This window comes from Bos grunniens, chromosome 21 (assembly GCF_055505025.1).
Source record: "Bos grunniens cultivar Pamir isolate PY7600 chromosome 21, Bosgru_T2T1.0, whole genome shotgun sequence".
NCBI classification, from domain to species: Eukaryota; Metazoa; Chordata; class Mammalia; order Artiodactyla; family Bovidae; genus Bos; species Bos grunniens.
The window spans coordinates 38,890,008-38,911,359 of NC_141185.1; the positions used below are offsets into that span (position 1 = coordinate 38,890,008).

General features: G+C 36.4%; 1 protein-coding gene across 1 annotated transcript in view; it reads left to right on the forward strand.

The window, feature by feature from the left end:
• ETFA (electron transfer flavoprotein subunit alpha) overlaps positions 1-21,352 on the forward strand; it is a 69,655-nt gene that overhangs the window by 23,543 nt on the left and 24,760 nt on the right. The window contains exon 9 of the mRNA XM_086364004.1: positions 1,331-1,413. Within this exon, the coding sequence (XP_086220130.1) occupies positions 1,331-1,413 (83 nt within the window). The remainder of the gene's footprint in view (positions 1-1,330; positions 1,414-21,352) is intronic.

Below are 21,352 nucleotides of genomic sequence, written 5' to 3' on the forward strand. Positions count from 1 at the left end.
GTATGTGTGTCATATTTTAATTAAAAAGTTTTTAGAAGTAGAATGGGAGGCCTGGCAATGGAGACAATGAATGCAAACGACTCTTTAGAGGCTTCTAACCATATGGTAGAGCAGAGAAATAGACAGTAGCTAGAGGGGGAGCAGGACCAACAGAGGAACTTTTTAAAGATTAGAAGATAATAGCATGCTTTATATGCCGATGGGAATGCTCCAGTTAAGAGGGAAAGGTTAATCATACATGAGATGAGAGTTATTGGAGTGATGTTCTTGAGTCGGTGGGAGAGAATATGAACACAGCTGCAAATTGATGGGTGAACTTGTTAGTTGGAGCAGGTTTCAGTTTTTTAGTGAAATTGGAAGCAGAATGTTAAAAGAATATTGAAAGTTTGAAGAGAGAGGAAAGATACAAAATTACAATATAGGACAGTCTGAGAGAAGTAAGGCCTATTTATTTAAAGTACAAAACGGTTAACATGGCTGAGTAACATTAGCATTTTTTTGCAGTCATGCTGAACAGGACAGGTATGCAAAGGGGAGAAAGATTGTTTAGTCAGTAACCAGAGATGGAGGTTTTCCACCATCTGGAAATAAGATGATATAAGAGGAGGGCAAGGAAATTGAAGGCATATGCAAAGGAGTGCTTAGAGCCATTGATAATAGAAACTGAACTGGGTAAAGAAAGAAGAGAGAACATAAGGGGAGAGAGGGACAGTGGAAAGAATTATAGCCCTCAGTGGGGTCAGAGGGTTGTTGGAGTAAGGGACTAAAAGGGGTCAGCTGGAATGGGGAGGTCACAGAGAGATTTTGGAAATCGAGATTGTTGATGGTATTGGTAATGGACAGATTGAGGATATGACCATGGGTATGGCTGAGGTAGCGTGAAGGGTAAGATGAATGGAGAATTGCTCAAAGAATTGAGGAGCCAGGATGTCAAAGTCTTCAAGAATTAAGATAAGACTAGTATTGGAGAGAGTAACAAGACCCAGAAGCTAAAAATCCTAGAGAAATGAAGGGAATTGACCTGCTGGTTAATAGATGACACAAGCAATATACGAGTGACATTATCCGATGACATGAGATTCAAAATGCAACGCTTTTAAGGAGAAAGGAGGGAAAACCTTTTGAGAGTGGCAGTGAGGGCCTGGAGTACCACCTTGAGGCCCCAGTGGTATGAGGATGCTGGCAGACAAAGCAGCATCTGCTGGAGAGGATTGGAGAGGGTAAAAAAAAAAAGAAATTTTTTTTAAATTTTTTAAAAACCATTATCAGTGAATGTCCCCAACAAATTGAATAATAGAGCTTTAAAAATGACAACTGTTTTTTTCCTTAGTTGGTGCTTCTCGTGCTGCTGTTGATGCTGGCTTTGTTCCCAATGACTTGCAAGTTGGACAGACAGGAAAAATAGTGGCACCAGTAAGTACTGCAGTAAAATATGCCATGCAAAATTCTGTGGGGATAAGAACTACATGTGTTTGTGGAACAGTCATCTCAGTGAAGTGATGATCTATTCAGTGTGCCTAAGCAGTTAGCCTTTATCCTGGTGAATGTGTCCTCACAGGCCTATGGATTTCTTGGCCTCAGTAAAATGTATAGCAGGTCTTAAATCCAGCAGTGTTTTTCAGAGTTTTTAAAGCAGTAGAATACTTTGTCAGATTTGTCACAACACTAAATATGAAATTGAGAGAAGCATCATTTTATTATATAGTTCACCTTAGCATTTATTTACCATAATGCCTATGTACTATAAAATCTGTCCATAAAACCAATGAATCTATATTAATGAACACAGACTCTCAAAATCAGGGGCTGTGAATTGACAGCTATAGTCTGACATCTTCCTGAACACCTAGTTTATTTCTGTATTATGTCTGGTTGCATGAAATTCAGTAAATTCTGTAAATTCAGGAATTCTGATTCCGTTCTGATCCGTATTAGATTATTCTTCAATTAAAACTATTCAAAACTTAGGAATATATTGGTTTCAAAGTTGAATTACTAACAATATCGAATGATTGTCACGTTTCTTAGATGATACAAGTTTTCAGTGGGTAGAATTCTTAGCCAGCTTAAATCTTTATTGTGTGGAGGAAAATGAGTTTTTAAATATATTTCAAAATGTACTTTTAATGTATTTCAAAACAAGATATTAAGTCATATCCATTAAAAAAATCTCATATCTCATCAGATGTTCATTTAAAATTTCAAAATAATAAAAAAAATTTGTCTTGTCTTTGAAGTTTGTTTTGAAGAGAGTTCAGTCTTTTGCCCATTTTAAAATTGGGTTCTCTGTCTTTGTATTGCTTCCTTATTCATTTTCTTTTGAAGAGCAGGAATTTTTATTTTTATAAGATCTAATTATTGATGGTTGTTAATGCTTTTTGTGTTATTCAGCTTATTTGAATTCAGATAAGATCTCAGAATCTAAAATAGTTAGAAAAATCATGTGACCTGTTTGCTTGTGATTTCGCATTTGTCAGGCTGTGAGAACATTTATTGAGCAGGTAAATTCGAACCTTCCCTGACATTTAATGAGGAATGGCAAAGAGGTATTTTTTGGTGGAAATCTTGTTTGTCCTAGTTTACATGAATAAATATCTTTAGATTTGAATTTATTTACCAAAGATGAAGCCCACAACCTTTCTAATCAATAATACTTCTACAGCAAAGTATGGTGGGAGACAGGCTTTTATTTACATTGACTTTTCAGGAACAATACACTTGTTTCTAAGTAGCATGGCAGAATGACAGGGAACAACCCGTGGCATCCTTACTTGTAGATAAATGTCATGCAGTCAGCTTTCTTCAACATTACTGTCATGACTGTAGGATTACTGAAAATTTTTCATAAGGAATTTAAAACATATTAAAGTCTTTGAAGACTTTCTTTAACATGAATCCTGTATTCCCTGGAGATTCTGGCTCATTAACTCTGAGTTAGACTTCAGTGTGTGTGTGTGTCTGTCTGTCTCTGTGTGTATTATTTGTCTGTGTGTAGTTGTGTATATGTTTGTGTATATTTTTCTTTTAAGACTCTTAATCTTTTTTGAGCTGATTTCAAGTTTACAGAAAACTTTGAAGTACAAAGTAAAAACCTTTATTTTTGTGGACTTTTTGAGAGTAAGTTGCTGAGATGATTCTCCATCATTTCCAAATAAGTAGGACATTCTCCTATAAAACCACAATACAGCTTTTAAAATCAGGACATCGGCACCAGTACATTAATACTATGTGATCATCAGACCCTGTTCAGGTTTTGCCAGTTGTCCCAATAATGTCCTATATGTTTTAGCAAAGGGTTGTAATTTGTAATCAAATGTTGCATATGGTTGTCATGTGTCCTTCCATCTCAAACAGTTCCTGTCTTATTTTGACTTTCATAACCTTGACACTTTTGAAAATTATAGGACAGCTATTTTGTAGAGTAGAATGTCCCTTATTTTGGGTTTATCTGTTGTCTCCTCACCGTTCTATTTAGAATATATATGCGCCTTTGACAGGAATATCCCAAAAGTGATATTTCATCCTATAAAGTGGTATACAGTTTCATTGTGTCTTATTAGGTTTTCACTTTGTTTGATTAAGGTGATATTTCTCAAACTTCTCCACTGTAAAGCTGTTTTTCCCTTTGTAATTAATAAATTTTTTATAAGGAGGTACTTTGAAATGATGTGAATATTCCAGTTCTCAAACTTTCAGTTTATTCATTTACATTTATTTTCTTATAAGCGAACATTGAATATTTATTTATAATAGGACTTATTGTCCCTATTAGGTTCAGTGGGTGAAAATCTGTTGTTATTCTTTCTGTTGATGTACAAATTGTTCCGCATTTGGCCAGTGAGAAGCCCTTCTGGGGGCTTCTGTGTCTTAACATGTTCCCATCATTCTTTGGGGCCTTACTGATAGAATAAGATGTTCTAGGCTTTTTGTACCTTTGCTATCCCAGCCCTGGCATCAGTCTTTTCTCCAGGGAATCCTGGTTCCTTTTAGTGGAAGAATAGTATGAAGCTGACATCTGAATATTACTTGTGCCTGTTGCTGTTTGGATATTGCTGTTTGGATATTGCTGTTCTTAGGACACCTCAATGAAAAAAGTTAGGGAGTGTGTGTAGGTATGTATGTGTAGGCAGATACACAGACTTATGTATTCATAATAATACATTGCTTGGTTTTTAAATGTTAAACCACCTTGAGTTGCTGTGATAAATCCTACTTGTTCATGATATGATCATGATATAATTTTAATATATTGCCGGCTTTCATTGACTGATGCTTTGTTAAGGAGTCTGGGGTCTGTCTTTATCAAAATAATCTGTAATTTTCCTCCTCATCCCCAATATCTTTGTTCAGTTTTGGTATTGGCATTATGCTGCCTTCATGAAATGAGTTGAAAGATACTCTCTCCTGGTGTATTTTCTGAATGAGTTTGTGTAAGATTGGTTTGTGTTTGTGTCTTTCTTAAATGTTTGATAGAACTCACCACTGAAGCCATCTGAGCTTTGAGTTTTCTTTGTTGGAGCATTTGACAGTTAACTCAATTACTTTGATAGATTTAGGGCTATTCAGATTTTCTCTTTTGTTTTGAGTCTGTTTTGCTAAGTGATGTATTTAAAGGAATTGGTTCAGTTCTCTTAAGTTATCAAATATATTGGATAAAGTTGTTTATACAATCTTGCCCTGTTTCCTTTCATTGTTTGTAAAATCTGGTGTGATAGCTCCTTCTAAATTTTGCCGTTTGTGTCTTCTATTTTTTTGTTTCCCTTTCCTACATCAGTCCAGCGAGGAATTTATAATATTAAACATTTATAATGATTCAGCTTTCTAAAATAATAAGTTTATTGAGATACAATTCATTTACCATACAGTTTGTCTAAGTAACTATTTAATTCAGTGACTGTTAGTTTATTTACAGAATTGTATAAACATCGCCTGTCAGTTCTAGTACATTTTCATCATCTCCAAAAGAAATTGCACAACTGCGCTCCTATTTTCTTTTCAGCTCCCCAGTCCTAGGCAATTACCAGTCTACTTTCTGTCTTTGTGAAAGTAAAAGTGGTAGTTTCTCAGTTGTGTTTGACTCTTTGTGACTCTGTGGACTGTAGCCCACCAGGCTCCTCTGTTCATGGGATTTCCCAGGCAAGAATACTGGAGTGGATTGCCATTTCCCTCTCCAGGGGATCTTCCCAACTCAGGGATAGAACGTAGGTCTCCTGCGTTGCAGGCAGATTCTTTACCCGTCTGAGCCACCAGGGAAGCTCTTTCTGTCTATATAGATTTACCTATTCTGGACATTTATGTAAGGGGAATCATAGACTAAATGGTCTTTTATGGCTTTTTTAAAAAAAATAGCATGTTTTAATTTATTCATGTTATAATATTCCTTTTTATTGCCATATAGTAATTCCATTGTACTGATATACCACATTTTATGTATCCACTCATCATCTGATGGAAATTTGGGCTGTTTACTTTTTGGCTGTTATGAATAATCCAGATAGAAATATTCATATACAGGTTTTTGTGTGGACATATGCTTTCATTTCTCTTGGATATATACACAGGAGTAGACTTGCTGGTTCATATGATAACTTTATGTTTAACCTTTTGAGGAACTGTTTTCTGGAGCGGCTACACCGAAAATGAACCAATTCTTAACTTTGTTAATTTTTCTCATTGTTTTCTTTTTACTGATTTTTGCTCTTAATTTCCTTCCTTCTGCTTACTTTAGATTTACCTTGCACTTAAGGTAGAACTTTGCTTCATTAATTTTGTATTTTGCTTTTTAAAATGTAAATGTTAAAGATATAAATTCTTCAGTATTAAAATTCATTAAATCTTATTTTATGTCCCAACAAATGCCGTATTGTGGTGACTATGCCTTGTGCACCTGACGAGAATGTATATCCTGCCATTGGACACTGCAGGAATACTCTAAAATATGGCAGCAGAGATATGTCCCAAACGAAACAGAAAATTTTGAAAACACAGGAAAAAACGGACAAAGCTTTGGTGAACTGTGGGACAACTTTAGGAGGTCTATTATGTGTGTAATTGGAGGAGAAAAACTCAGATCTCAGATGCTCAACAAATACCAAGAGTAGGAAACAGGAAGGCAACTACAGGGCATGTAACAGTCAGATTGCTTAAAGAATGATTAGAAGAAAAAATCTTTTTTTCAAAAAAGAAGTCATTTTATTTTTAGTACATTTGCTTTGGAGGGAGAGCCAATTAATTGGAAAGAGTGCATAATTTAACCAACATCAGATCGCTCTGCTGCATTCCCTGTTGAAACTTTTCTTTTTCAAAGTCTTTTCTTATTAAGGTTCTTACAGAGTATTGAGCAGAGTTCCCTGTGCTATGCAGTAGGTCCCTGGGTAATCTGTTTTAAATATATCAGTGTGTATGTGTCACTTCTAATCTGTCCCTCCCCACCACCCTCTCCCCCTGGCAACAATAAGTTTGCTCTCTTAAGTCCATGAGTCAGTTTCTGTTTTATAAATAAGTATGTTTGTACCTTTTTTTATTTTAAGATTCTGAATGTAAGTAATATCCTATGATATTTGTCTTTCTCTGCCTGCCTTACTTTACTCTTTCATATTCTTTTCCATCATAGATTATCACGGGATGTTGAATATAGTTCCCTGTGCTGTAGAATAGGACTATCCTATGATAGTTTGCATCTGCTAATCCCAGACTCTCAATCTTTCCCTCCCTCACCCCTTGTCCCCTTGGCGCCACTAATCTGTTCTCTAAGTCTGTGAGTCCATTTCTGTTTCATAGATATGTTCATTTGTATGATTTTTCAGATTCCACATATAAGAAATATCACATCATAATTGTCTTTCTCTTTCTGACTTACTTTGCTTAGTATGATAATCTATCCATGTTGCTGCAAATGGTATTGTTTCATTCCTTTTAATGACCTGAGTAATATTCCATTGTGGGGCTTCCCAGGTGGGTCAGTGAGAGATGCAGGAGACACGGGTCCAATCCTTGGATTGGGAAGATTCCCTCAAGTAGAAAATGCCAACCCATTGCAGTATTCTTGCCTGGAAAATTTCATGGATAGAGGCCTGGCGGGCTGCGATCTTTGGGGTTGCAAGAGTATTGGACATGACTGAGCATGCACACAGTATTCCATTCCTTACATGTACCACATCTGCTTTATCCATTCCTCTGTTATTGGACATTAGGTTGCTCCTATGTCTTGACTATTATAAATAGTGCTGCAGTGAACATTGGGATGCCTGTATCTTTCAGAATATTGGATTCCTCCAGATATATGCTCAGGAGTGGGCTTGCTGGATCATGTGGTAGATCTAGTTTTAGTTTTTTAAAGAATGTATAGTGGCTGTACCAATGTATATTCCCATCAATAGTGTAGGAAGGTTTCCTTTTCTTTATACTCTCTCCACAATTTATTGTTTGTAGAATTTTTAATTTCTACAATGGCCATTCTGACTGGTGTGAGGTGATACCTCATTATAGTTTCAATGTGCATTTCCCTCATAATTAATGATGTTGAGCATCTTTTCCTATGCCTCTTGGCCTTCTGTGTGTCATAAATGTTAGTTTCCAGATTCACTGACTTTATAGCTTTCTCCAGTTAATGATCAGCAAGCACCTTTTATTACTTTAAGTGAAAACAAATTAGAAGACCTGAAATCTCATAATCAAGAATTGTTTTCTGGCAGACAAGCAAAGTTGTTTCATCTGTGTTTATGGTTGATATAATTATATTCAAAACCCACAAATAAGGTATATCCACTTCAATACTGATAAAAAGAAACTCTTAAAAGCAGTGAGAGAAAAGTATAAATGAACTCAATATTCCAGTCAAAAAGCAGAGATCGCTGGATGTATAAAAAGCAAGACTCAACTGTATGCTGCCTATGGGAAATACATTTAGACAGAAAAAGATATGCCATACTAATAGTAAACATGAGGAATCTGAGTTGTCTTTATTAATATCAGGTAAAGCAAACTTCAAGACAGTGAGTACTGCCAAACATAAATTGATGGGCCATAAATTGATGAAAGGATCAATTTATCAGTAAGACAGAACAGTCATGAATGTGTAAGTACCCAATAACAGAACTTCAAAATACATGAAGCAAAATCTGACAACTAAAGTGAGGAATAAACAAATTTATTATCCTAGTTGGAGGTTTCAATACTATACCTTCTCCCAATAATTGATGGAGTACTAGACCAAAAAATCCAGTTAGGATATAAAAGATCTACATGAGGGAGAACAAGCTATCTGTAAATCACACAGCAAGTATTTTTGGTTTTATTGGCCATAGAGTGTCTGTCATAACTACTTAACTCTTCGGTTGTAGAGCAGGAGCAGCCATAGATTGTAAATAAATTAATGAGTTGTATTCCATTAAAACTTTATATACAGAAACAGGTGGCGGTCCAGGTTTGGCCTATTGACTTAGCATTTATAGGACACTGAGCCACCTTTTTTTCCTCTACTTTTATTCTAGGACTCCAGTTGCTTATATTTTAGATATCTTTATATTCTTCTGTAGATTATTTAAGTTTTGCTCATTCCTTTTCATCTTTTTTCCCTCTGCTCTTCAGACTGAATAATTTTCATTGACTTACCTTCAAGATTACTGACTCTTCTATAATTTCTGATACGCTATTAAACCCAGCTAGGAAATTTATTTTGTATTTTTTAGTTCTAGATTTTCATTTGGTTCTTTTTATAGTTTCATTTCTCTGCTGAGGTTTCTTATCTGTTCAAACATTATAGGTATCTTTCTTTACATCCTTGACCATACTTGTAATAGCTGTTTTTAAATTCTTGTGTTCTAATTCCAAGTTCTTGGTTATTTCAGGGTTGATAACCTTTGATTGTAGTTTTCACATTTTCCTGTTTCATTATGTGTGTAGTACAATGGTTCTCAACATTTTTGTCTTGGGACTCCTTTTAAAATTTGTTGAGGGCCCTCAAAGAGCTTTTGTTTATTTGGTTCATAGGCAGTGATGTGTATTGTATTAGAGATACAAACTTAGGAATTTTTAAAATGTTTATTCATTTGAGAACTTTTTAAAATGTTTATTCATTTGAAATTAATAGTTATTTTATTAATTAATTATTAATTTTTATTAGACTATAGTTACCTTCAGTTCAGTTCAGTTCAGTCTCTCAGTCGTGTCCGACTCTTTGAGACCCCATGAATCGCAGCACGCCAGGCCTCCCTGTCCATCACCAACTCCCGGAGTTCACTCAGACTCACATCCATCGAGTTGGTAATGCCATCCAGCCATCTCATCCTCTGTCGTCCCCTTCTCCTCCTGCCCCCAATCCCTCCCAGCATCAGGGTCTTTTCCAATGAGTCAACTCTTTGCATTAGGTGGTCAAGGTACTGGAGTTTCAGCTTCAGCATCAGTCCTTCCAAAGAACACCCAGGACTGATCTCCTTTAGGATGGACTGGTTGGATCTCCTTTCAGTCCAAGGGACTCTCAAGAGTCTTCTCCAACACCACAGTTCAAAAGCATCAATTCTTTGGCACTCAGCTTTCTTCACAGTCCAACTCTCACATCCATACATGACCACCGGAAAAACCATAGCATCAAGATGGATCTTTGTTGGCAAAGTAATATCTCTGCTTTTCAATATGCTATCTAGGTTAGTCATAACTTTCCTTCCAAGGAGTAAGCATCTTTTAATTTCATGGCTGCAATCACCATCTGCAGTGATTTTGGAGCCCCCAAAAATAAACTCTGACACTGTTTCCACTGTTTCCCCATCTATTTCCCATGAAGTGATGGGACTGGATGCCATGATCTTCATTTTCTGAATGTTGAGCCTTAAGCCAACTTTTTAACTCTCCTCTTTCACTTTCATCAAGAGGCTTTTTAGTTCCTCTTCACTTTCTGCCATAAGGGTGGTGTCATCTGCATATCTGAGGTTATTGATATTTCTCCCGGCAATCTTGATTCCAGCTTCTGCTTCTTCCAGCCCAGCATTTCTCATGATGTACTCTGCATTGAAGTTAAATAAGTAGGGTGACAATATACAGCCTTGACGTACTCCTTTTCCTATTTGGAACCAGTCTGTTGTTCCATGTCCAGTTCTAACTGTTGCTTTCTGACCTGCATATAGGTTTCTCAAGAGGCAGGTCAGGTGGTCTGGTATTCCCATGTCTTTCAGAATTTTCCACAGTTTATTGTGATCCACACAGTCAAAGGCTTTGGCATAGTCAATAAAGCAGAAAAGATGTTTTTCTGGAATTCTCTTGCTTTTTCCATCATCCAGCAGATGTTGGCAACTTGATCTCTGGTTCCTCTGCCTTTTCTAAAACCAGCTTGAACATCTGGAATTTCATGGTTCATGTATGGAAGTTCATGGCTTGGAGAATTTTGAGCATTACTTTACTAGTGTGTGAGATGAGTGCAATTGTGCAGTAGTTTGAGCATTCTTTGGCATTGCCTTTCTTTGGGATTGGAATGAAAACCGACCTTTTCCAGTCCTGTGGCCACTGCTGAGTTTTCCACATTTGCTGACATATTGAGTGCAGCACTTTCACAGCATCATCTTTCAGGATTTGAAATAGCTCAACTGGAATTCCATCACCTCCACTAGCTTTGTTCGTAGTGATGCTTCCTAAGGCCCACTTGACTTCACATTCCAGGATATCTGGCTCTAGGTCAGTGATCACACCATTGTGATTATCTTGGTCGTTAAGATCTTTTTTGTACAGTTCTTCTGTGTATTCTTGCTACCTCTTCTTAATATCTACTGCTTCTATTAGGTCCGTACCATTTCTGTCCTTTATCGAGCCCCTCTTTGCATGAAGTGTTCCTTTGGTATCTCTAATTTTCTTGAAGTGATCTCTAGTCTTTCCCATTCTGTTGTTTTCCTCTATTTCTTTGCATTGATTGCTGAGGAAGGCTTTCTTATCTCTCCTTGCTATTCTTTGGAACTCTGCATTCAGATGCTTATATCTTTCCTTTTCTCCTTTGCTTTTCGCTTCTCTTCTTTTCACAGCTATTTGTAAGGCCTCCCCAGACAGCCATTTTGCTTTTTTGCATTTCTTTTCCATGGGGATGGTCTTGATCCCTGTCTCCTGTACAGTGTCATGAACCTCCATCCATAGTTCATCAGGCACTCTATCGATCAGATCTAGTCCCTTAAATCTATTTCTCACTTCCACTGTATAATCATAAGGGATTTGATTTAGGTCATACCTGAATGATCTAGTGGTTTTCCCCACTTTCTTCAATTTAAGTCTGAATTTGGTAATAAGGAGTTCATGATCTGAGCCGCAGTCAGTTCCCGGTCTTGTTTTTGCTGACTGTATAGAGCTTCTCCATCTTTGGCTGCAAAGAATATAATCAATCTAATTTCAGTGTTGACCATCTGGTGATGTCCATGTGTAGAGTCTTCTCTTGTGTTGTTGGAAGAGGGTGTTTGCTATGACCAGTGCGTTCTCTTGGCAAAACTCTATTAGCCTTTGCCCTGCTTCATTCTGTACTCCAAGGCCAAATTTGCCTGTTACTCCAGGTGTTTCTTGACTTTCTACTTTTGCATTCCAGTCCCCTATAATGAAAAGGACATCTTTTTTAGGTGTTAGTTCTAAAAGGTCTTGTAGGTCTTCATAGAACCGTTCAACTTCAGCTTCTTCAGTGTTACTGGTTGGGGCATAGGCTTGGATTACCGTGATATTGAATTGTTTGCCTTGGAAATGAACAGAGATCATTCTTTTGTTTTTGAGATTGCATCCAAGTACTGCATTTCGGACTCTTTTGTTGACCATGATGGCCACTCCATTTCTTCTAAGGGATTCCTGCCCACAGTAGTAGATATAATGGTCATCTGAGTTAAATTCACCCATTCCAGTCCATTTTAGTTTGCTGATTCCTAGAATGTTGACATTCACTCTTGCCATCTCTTGTTTGACTACTTCCAATTTGCCTTGATTCATGGACCTGACATTCCAGGTTCCTACGCAATATTGCTCTTTACAGCATCGGACCTTGCTTCTATCACCAGTTGCATCCACAACTGGGTATTGTTTTTGCTTTGGCTCCATCCCTTCATTCTTTCTGGAGTTATTTCTCCACTGATCTCCAGTAGCATATTGGGCCCCTACCGACCCGGGGAGTTCCCTTTCAGTATCCTATCATTTTGCCTTTTCATACTATTCATGGGGTTCTCAAGGCAAGAATACTGAAGTGGTTTGCCATTCCCTTCTCCAGTGGACCACATTCTTTCAGACCTCTCCACATGACCCGTCTGTCTTGGGTGGCCCCACATGGCATGGCTTACTTTCATTGAGTTAGACAAGGCTGTGGTCTGTGTGATCAGATTGACTAGCTTTCTGTGATTATGGTTTCAGTGTGTCTGCCCTCTGATGCCCTCTCGCAACACCTACCTTCTTACTTGGGTTTCTCTTACGTTGGACATGGGGTATCTCTTCACAGCTGCTCCAGCAAAGTGCAGCTGCTGCTTCTTACCTTGGACGAGGGGTATCTCCTCACAGCCATGCTTCCTGACCTTGAACGTGGAGTAGCTCCTCTCGGCCCTCCTGTCCCCGCGCAGCCGCAGCTCCCTGGAGGTGGGGTTGCTCCTCTCTGCTACCTCCTCTGACCTCGGGCGCTCCTCTTGGCCGCCTCCCTGACCTCAGGCCTGTGGTAGCTCCTCTTGGCTTCCACCCCTGACCTCGGACGTGGGGTAGCTCTTCTCGGCAGCTGCCCCTGACCTCGGACGTGGGGTAGCTCCTCTTTAAATTCTATTATGTATTTCTGATATGGTGCCTCCAGGTTTTTTAATCTTTCAAGATAACCTTAATTATTCAAGGTCTTTTTTGATTCCATATACATTTTAGGATTGTTTGCTTTATTTCTGTGAAAAATGCTGTTGGAGTTTTGTTAGGAATTGCGTTTTATGTGTACATTGCTTTGGGCAGTATGGATGTTTTAACAATATTAATTCTTTTAATCTATGAGCACAGAGTATCTTTCCATTTTTTGTATCTTCATCATTTTCTTTCATCAGTGTCATAGATTTCCATGTACAAGTCTTTTACCTCCTTATGTTAAATACACCCCTAGGTATTTTATTCTTTTTGATGCAATTGTAAATGGGGTAGTTTTCTTAATTTTACTTTCTGATAGTTTGTTGTTAGTGTATAAAAACACGTTTCTGTATGTTGATTTTGTATCTTGCAACTTTACTGAATTCACCTATTAGTACTAACAATTTTTTGGTGGTATCTTTACGGTTTTCTCTATATAATAATACCATGTTGCCTGCAATTAGAGACAGTTTTCCTTCTTCCATTCCAAGGAATGCCTTTGGATGCCTTCTATTTCTTTTTCTTGCCTAATTGTACTGGTGTGGACTTTTAACACTATGTCAAATGAGAGTGATGAGAGAGTACATCCTTGTCTTGTCCCTAATCTTAGAAGAAAAACTTTCAACTTTTCATTGTTGAGTATGATGTTACCTGTGGGGTTGTCATATGTAACCTTTATTATAAAGGTTAAGTGAAGTGAAAGTCACTCAATCATATCTGACTGTTTGCAACCCCATGGACTATATAGTCCATGGAATTCTGGAATACTGGAGTGGATTGCCTATCCCTTCTCCAGGGGATCTTCCCAACCCAGGGATCAAACCCAGGTCTTCCTCATTGCAGGCAGATTCTTTATGAGCTGAGCCACAAGGGAGGCCCTATGATAAAGGTATATTCCGTCTATACCCACTTTGTTGACTGTGTGTTCTTTATTCTATTTTTAGTCAATTTTGTTTGTGAGATTCATTCATTTAAAGAAGGTAGCAGTTTTCATTTGTGTTTCATTAATGTATGGCATTCTATTTTATAAATATATCATACTTCCACCATTTTTCCATTAATGGATGTTTATTTAGGTGGTCTATAATTTCTTGCTATTACAAGTAATGTAGCTGTGAAAATTCTTAAAAAATGTTTCCTTGTATGTTCGTGTTTCCCTAGAGAAGTATGCATAAGAGTGAAATTGCTTAATTATGTATAGTAAATGTCTGGCTTTACCAGATATTGACATACTGCTTCTCAACAGCTTATAAAATTTACCTTCATTCTCATCCTTGCTGTATTTTGGTATTTTCAGTTTTTTTTTTTTTTTAACATCTTTTGCAGTTGTAGAGGTAGATGATGGTTCCAAAGATAGATAATGGTGGTGATTACACAACAAGGCAAACATACTTAATGCCACAGAACACTTACCAATGATTAAAATGGTAAATTTTATGTTAGGTATATTTTACTACAATTTTTTAAAAGCTTTGCTAGTCTAATGGGCATGAAATCTCACTGTGCTTTTAAATTTGCTTTTCCCTGATTACGAGTAAGGAATCTTTCATTCATGGTTTTTTCCCCCCTCTGAATTTCTCGTTCATATCTTTTTTGCCTATTTTTTGCCTATCTTCTTAACAATTTTGGGAGTTCTTTTATGTATTCTGAATATTAATCTTTTGTTGGTTATGTGTGTTACATATATTTTCTCTCAGTTATGACTGTCTTTGTTTTCTGAATCTTTTTTTTTTTTTTTTTTGATAAACAGGAGCTTTTAATTTTAATGTGGTTGAACGTTTTTTCCTTTTTGATATATACTTCTTTTGGTGTTTTATTTAAAGGGATCTCTGCTAAGAGAAAGTCTTAACAATATTAACCTGTATTTTTTTTCTTAAAAGTTTTATTAAAGTTTTGCTTTTCATATTTCCCGCTCAGTTAATATACTTGATTTAATTGTTTGTTTGGTATGAAGTAACTATTTAATTTTTCCTCATGTAGCTAATCGTTTATTACGCATTTTCTTCTGCTCCAGACCTTTTACACATCAAGTTTACATATACGCAGAAGTCTCTTTCTGCATTCTGTGTTTTGTCTGTCAGTTGTTTATCATTGTACCAAAACTGCTCCTAGAGCTTTGTAATAAAATTTCCTACTTGGGCAATACCCATCTCTCCCATTCTTCTCCAGAATTGTCTCAGCTATTCTTGACTCTCTGTCTTTTCCCACAGTTTTAGAATTAATTTGTCAAGCTCCATATTTGGAATGTTGATTGACAAACATCCCTGTCTTTTATTTTCAAGGGAATTCTAGTGTTTCACCACTAGGAGTGCTCCTAAAGCAGTTTCCTACAATACACTGTGTCATATCATGTATGGTTTTATGGTTATGCTAACCATAAAAATGGTTAGCAGTCCAGACTCTGTAGCCAGGTTGCCTGAATTCAGTTCTTAGTGTTACCACTTGCTTTCTGTGTGGCCTTGGACAGATCACTTAGCTTCTCTGTACCACCGTTTTTTCAGCTGTGTAATGGCAATGGTAACAGTCTGTACTTTGTATGTAGTTCTGAAGATTTAAAGCATTAGTCTGTGTCAAACACTTAAAACTGTGCCTGGCATATAGTATGAGTACTGTGAATTAATACACTATTTATAATCGTGAATTAGTATTATAAATCTAGTTTGTTAGAGGTTTTTTTGTTTTGAAATCATGAACAGGTATTGAATTCTTTACTGTTATCTGATAATTTCATTGGATTTTATTAGGGCATTAATTAACATGTGTTGAGCTTAACAGAGTGTCAGATTTATGCTATGACTAGAATTTAATAAATATGGCTTTTTTAGCCTTGACATAGTTGGTAGTAGTTCCCATTTAACTTTTTTTCTGGATTACCTTTTAGAAGCCCCATTGATGACTTTACCTACCTCACCATTCAAACGTATAAACATACTACAGTCAAAGAGTTTCTGTTACGTCCTGCCAGAGAAGTGTGTTTTTTCACTTAGTGGAAGTAGATTACTTTGTCTGTATTTTGGTATTTTACTAACAGATTAGTGGTTCATTTATAATTCTGACTTGATGAATACTTACTCAATAAAGCAGTTTTGGGGAGAATTTACTAAGATAAGAAATTTTTTCTGAGTTCTTTTGAAGAAAATTCACTAATGTTGAAAAGTCTGTGTATGAACAAACTTTATGGGAGTTATTTGTACACAGCTGGGACTGAATTTATGGACTGCTTTTCTGACTTGCTAAAAAGCTAAAGAGTGACAACCCCTTTCATACTGCATTATCCAGCTTGGCTTTTAACTCTAAGAAAATGGTGTTCACAAATTGATGCTTTATTCCTTTGGGGTTGGTATAGAAGCATTAAATTGTACTAAAATATTCATATGTGAGTGCATTTAGCTGAAAGCAATTGATGTTCTATTCCCAAGAGGACAAAGAGAAATGCTGTATGGACCTGTAGTGCAGAAAACACCCTAAGCATGCTCCTTAAAGGTAATTACATGGCCTGGATGATCAAAGCCCTTACAGTGGAGCTTAAAGTGACAAAGGAGAAGTTGAAGAACTAACAAACTGTGGTTTGGATATATAGATAGTTTGGTTGTGCAGTAGTTAAAAACTTATTTGCTGAAAGTTAGTTGTAATTGTGTCTTTGCTTCATTTTCTTAACTAATTTTTATTAGACTGTTTTCTCTAAATATTTATTCCAAAAGAACCAGTGTCAGTCAAGTTTTCTTATCCATTACCATTTAGTATATAAAATTAATTTTTTAAGTTTTGGAGAGTCTGTTGAAGTTTTTATGTATATATTAGAACTTTTATAAAAGATTCCACTGATATAAATTGACGTGCCTTGTAGATGATCAATCTAATTTAACAGCTGGTATGAAAATCAGTAAGAGTAGACAGCAAATCTTTGTTGTAGCCATCTTGGTGTGGCAATTTGAATAAAACTGTTCTAAATTTCTATTCTTATTCTAACTGTATTTTTGGCCCTTTCATATAAAAGCTAATGTTTTTCCTCATGTATCGCTTCAGATAAGATAATCATGCACATTAATGTCAGAGAAAATAAAACACTGTACTAGAAGGAAATGTTTATTCAATGATAGTTGATCATTTAGCATATGTAATTCAATCCTCATGTTTATTTTAGAGCCAAAGATATGAGTACTAAGATCTTGTATAAAAGAACATTTTAGTATTTTAGTTTAATATATTTATATATTAATATTAACTAAAGTTAGTCTGAGAAGGAATTTGGGAAATGGATTAGGGGCAAGGGAATGCTTTCCATTTCCTTAAAGTGAAGTTATTTATATGGTCTCTAGTAAGGTTGGATGAATAGTAAATTTACTCTTATAAGCATTTCCCTTTTCTACGTTATTAGCTCTGCTCAGATTCTTAGACCTTTAAAAGGTGGTTCAAGGAGTTTTTGTGTAATTTGGGCTGAGCTCATAGAGAACTCAAGTTGCTTTTTTTCAGAACAGTTTTAGATTTACAGAAAAATGGCAAAAATAGTACAGAGAATTCCCATAAGTCTTTTACCTGGTTTCCCATATTGTTATTTTTTAATGTTATGTTGGAACTGTTTATGGGCTTCCCTGATGGCTCAGCTGGTAAAGAATCCGCCAGCAATGTGGGAGACCTGGATTCGATCCCTGGGTTGGGAAGATCCCCTGGAGAAGGAAAAGGCTACCCACTCCAGTGTTCTGGCCTGGATAATTTTGATAGTTATTAAAACAGGATTCTAGAATTAAGTGTTTTGAAGATGGAGAATTGTATAAAGGATTCTGTCAAGGAAATTACTTCCTGATGACTTTATTGTGGTAAAAATCTAATGAAATTTGCAACCATATTTAAGTGTATAATTCAGAGACATCATTTATATTCAGAATATTGTACAACCATAACCTCTGTTTATACTCCAAATTTTTCATCACCCCAAAAAAGAAACTGTGTAACCATTAAGCAGTAGTTCTCCATTCCTTCCAACCTCAGGCTCTGGTAATCCCTAATCTACTTTATGTCTCTATGAGTTCACTATGCTGGATATTTTAAGAGTGAATCGTATACAATATTTGTCCTTTTGTGAGTGTCTTCTTTTAGCATATGTTCAGGTTTAATCCTTATTGTAGCATATGTCAGAATGTCATTCCTTTTTATGACTGAAAAATATTTTAATAATATTCCATGAATATTTTATTTATCTGTTGATAGATACTTTGGTCATTTTTACCTTTTGGCTATTGTGAATAATGCTGCTTTGAACATTTGCATATAATTATGTTAAGTTCCTGCTTTAAATTCTTTTGGGTGGTAAGTTAGGCCTGGGATTGCTGGGCCACATGATAAGTCTTTGTTTAGCTTTTTGAAGAGCCTCCAAACTGTTTTTCTCTAGTTACTATGTAGCTTTCATGAGCTTCTTGGCATAGAAACTATCTTTATTGTTTTAGATTAAGTAATCATCAAGAAAGGCTATGCACAAACAGTGACCTTATTTTTGGGAATGACCTTCATTTTGGGAATGAGGTAACTTGAGTGAAAAGAATAGTACTTTAAAGTCAGGTTCTATTGCCAGCTTGGTTCTTCAGGCCTCTATTTTTTTTTATCGATGACATAGATATTGTGCATAGAATTAGATATTGTGCATTGAATTGTGGTGCCGGAGAAGACTCTTGAGAGTCCCTTGGACAGCAAGGAGATCAAACCAGTCAATCCTAAAGGAAATCAGCCCTGAATATTCATTGGAAGGACGGATGCTGAAGCTGAAGCTTCAGTACTTTGGCCATCTGATGCAAATAGCTGACTCATTGGAAAAGAACCCGATGCTAGGAAAGATTGAGGGCAGGAGGAGAAGGGGGCGACAGAGGATAAAATGGTTGGATGGCGTCACTGACTCATTGGACATGAATTTGAGGAAACTCTGAGAGATGGCAAAGGACAAAGAAGCCTGGCGTGCTGTAGTCCATGGGGTCATATAGAGTTGGACATGAACTAGCAGCTGAACAGTAACAACAAATGCACAGATAACCTTAGAGTTTGCTTACTCTTACAAAATTCTGTATAGGTATATATAATTTAGCCGTTAGATCAATTAAACCTTACTGATGAAAAATCTTAAACTTTTTATTTGATTGCTAAAAATGCAAAGCTTTATAATATACTAATTATATTTCTAAGTAATTTGATGTTGTACACCCAAATATTTCAGTGTAATTTAATCATCTGAGTATTTTTATATTATACCTAGGAATTCCCTGGTCATCCAGTGGTGAGTACTCTGCACTTCGCTACAGGGGGCACAGGTTCGGTCTCTGGTTGGGGAACTAATCTCACAAGCTGTGGGGCATGGCCTACACACACACACACACACACACACACACACACACACACACACACACACACACACACACTTGACTGCTTTCTGCCATTCTAGGTGTCCTTGAAGAAAGTCTTCCTGCAATAGAAAATCTGTGCATTTAGTATAGAAGCTAATTACCTAAACTCAAAACATTTACATGCAAAATAGTTAAGTATTAAAAGTTATATTTTATTGTAAAAATACTCTATTAAGAAAAATTTATGTCAGATTCTATGCATCATGTAATCAAAACCTACATTTAAAAACAGTATTTAAAGACCAAGAGCTGAAATTTCACCTTTTTTGGTTTACATTTAAACTTTTGAATTCTAAATCACAATAGAGTTAGTTACTGTCCATTAAAAAAAAATCTTTTAACTTTGTATTTGAGAAACTGGGTTACTAAACTTATACTTTGAACAAAAATAATAAGGTATGTAATGAAGCAGCATGGGGTTTCCAGGTGGCTTAGTGGTAAAGAATCTACCTGCCAGTGTGGGAGACACAGGTTTGATCCCTGGGTCAGGTAGATACCCTGGAGGACTGCAACCCACTGCAGCATTCTTGCCTGGAAAATCCCATGGAGAGGTGCCTGATGGGCCATAGTCCAGAGTCCCAAAGAGTTAGACATGACTGAGTGAGTGCACAAATGCAATGAAACCTATGCTAGAAGTATAAATTACCACTTGCTTTGGTCATATTATAACTAGACTGGTCGTGAAGATGACATTTAATTGGCTTCTCTGGGGGGAAAGGTGGGCCAGTAAAAAGAATATAGAGGAACTCCGATCTGTGGATGAATTTAGGATTTTAAAACACCTTGGACTAAAAAACCCAAGCTATGTATTCTCTGCCTAATTAAGCACCGAGTCCATCTACTGAGCCGTGGAATATCTATTCATATGAGAAAGCTACAGAGGTTTCTTTTAAATGAGTTTTCTGATTTTGTTTCTAGACCTTTTCCATTAAAGTTATTGGAACCAGATATTGACTTCATCAAAAGCCAGGTGAAAGTTTTTATCCAAAGTGTTAGTTTTCTGTATAGGTTACATAAGCTAAACATCAAAGACATCAACAAACAAGAAATGGTTTCCAAGTCTTGCCTCTTCCATGAGTCGTCTTCTTGACGGCCTTGTAGCCAGTGCCTTTGTGTGAAGCATTTGTATTAGAGGCATTTCAGTTGATGTGCAACTAACTGGTCATTAGATAAATCAAAGGTTGTAGCTTATGTCCTAATTCAGGATGAGGAACTCAGAAATAAGCTATCAACTGATACATCTAGTAACATGGGGTGAAAACTAATGTTAGCTAAAATTGATACTTTTTTTTTTACATATAACCTTATGTTAGCTGTTCATCTCATCTTGTTTTAGTGATTTTTCTCCATGATAAATATATTTACTGGAGTTTTAATAAACTAGTGACTTCAGTTAAAGGGTATTAATAGCACTGTCACAATATTGAGTTATTTGTGGTGTAGTGGAAGTACTGAACTTAAACTCAAAGGTTAAGAAGCCTGCCTTTTACTAGGTGTGTGTAACTTTGAATGACTCATCAAGCCTCCTTGAGCCTGTGCTTTCTGTTCTATAAAATGAGAAAAATTTCCACCCCTTAGAGTTATTGTCATAGTGAAGTGAAATAATGTATATAGAGTATGGTTACTGGCATATTATAGACAATTCATGTAGTTGTGATGATTAACATGCCATCTCAAATACTGATACAATCTAAGTTAGTCCTAGTATAGGAGCATTATCTGATGGTTGAGACATACCTTCAGCTTCATATCAGGAATATGCATAAAGTTCTGTATTCATTTGAAACTCAGTTGAGGCATAAACCTGTCTGAGAATTTCATAATACAGGCAGAGAGCTGTTTGAGAGAAGAGCCACAGTTGTGCTTTGCATTTTGGGGCCTCTTCCAAAAAGAGGAGAGACTTAAAAACAATTTGGCAAACAGAGGAAATAGTTTGGCCTTTTAAATGAGTAGCAGGATGAAATATAGCAATATTAATGCACAAGAGACTTGCAGTAATTAGAAAATATAGTTCGGTTAATCTACTTCTCAAAGAGACATTCATTATTTCCTGTGATGAATTACATTTAACTCCTAACCTGGCATTTGTCCTGGGTATGTGTGTTGTGTTTTAGCTGTTGTAACAGTTGCTGTTTAAGGTTATGCCT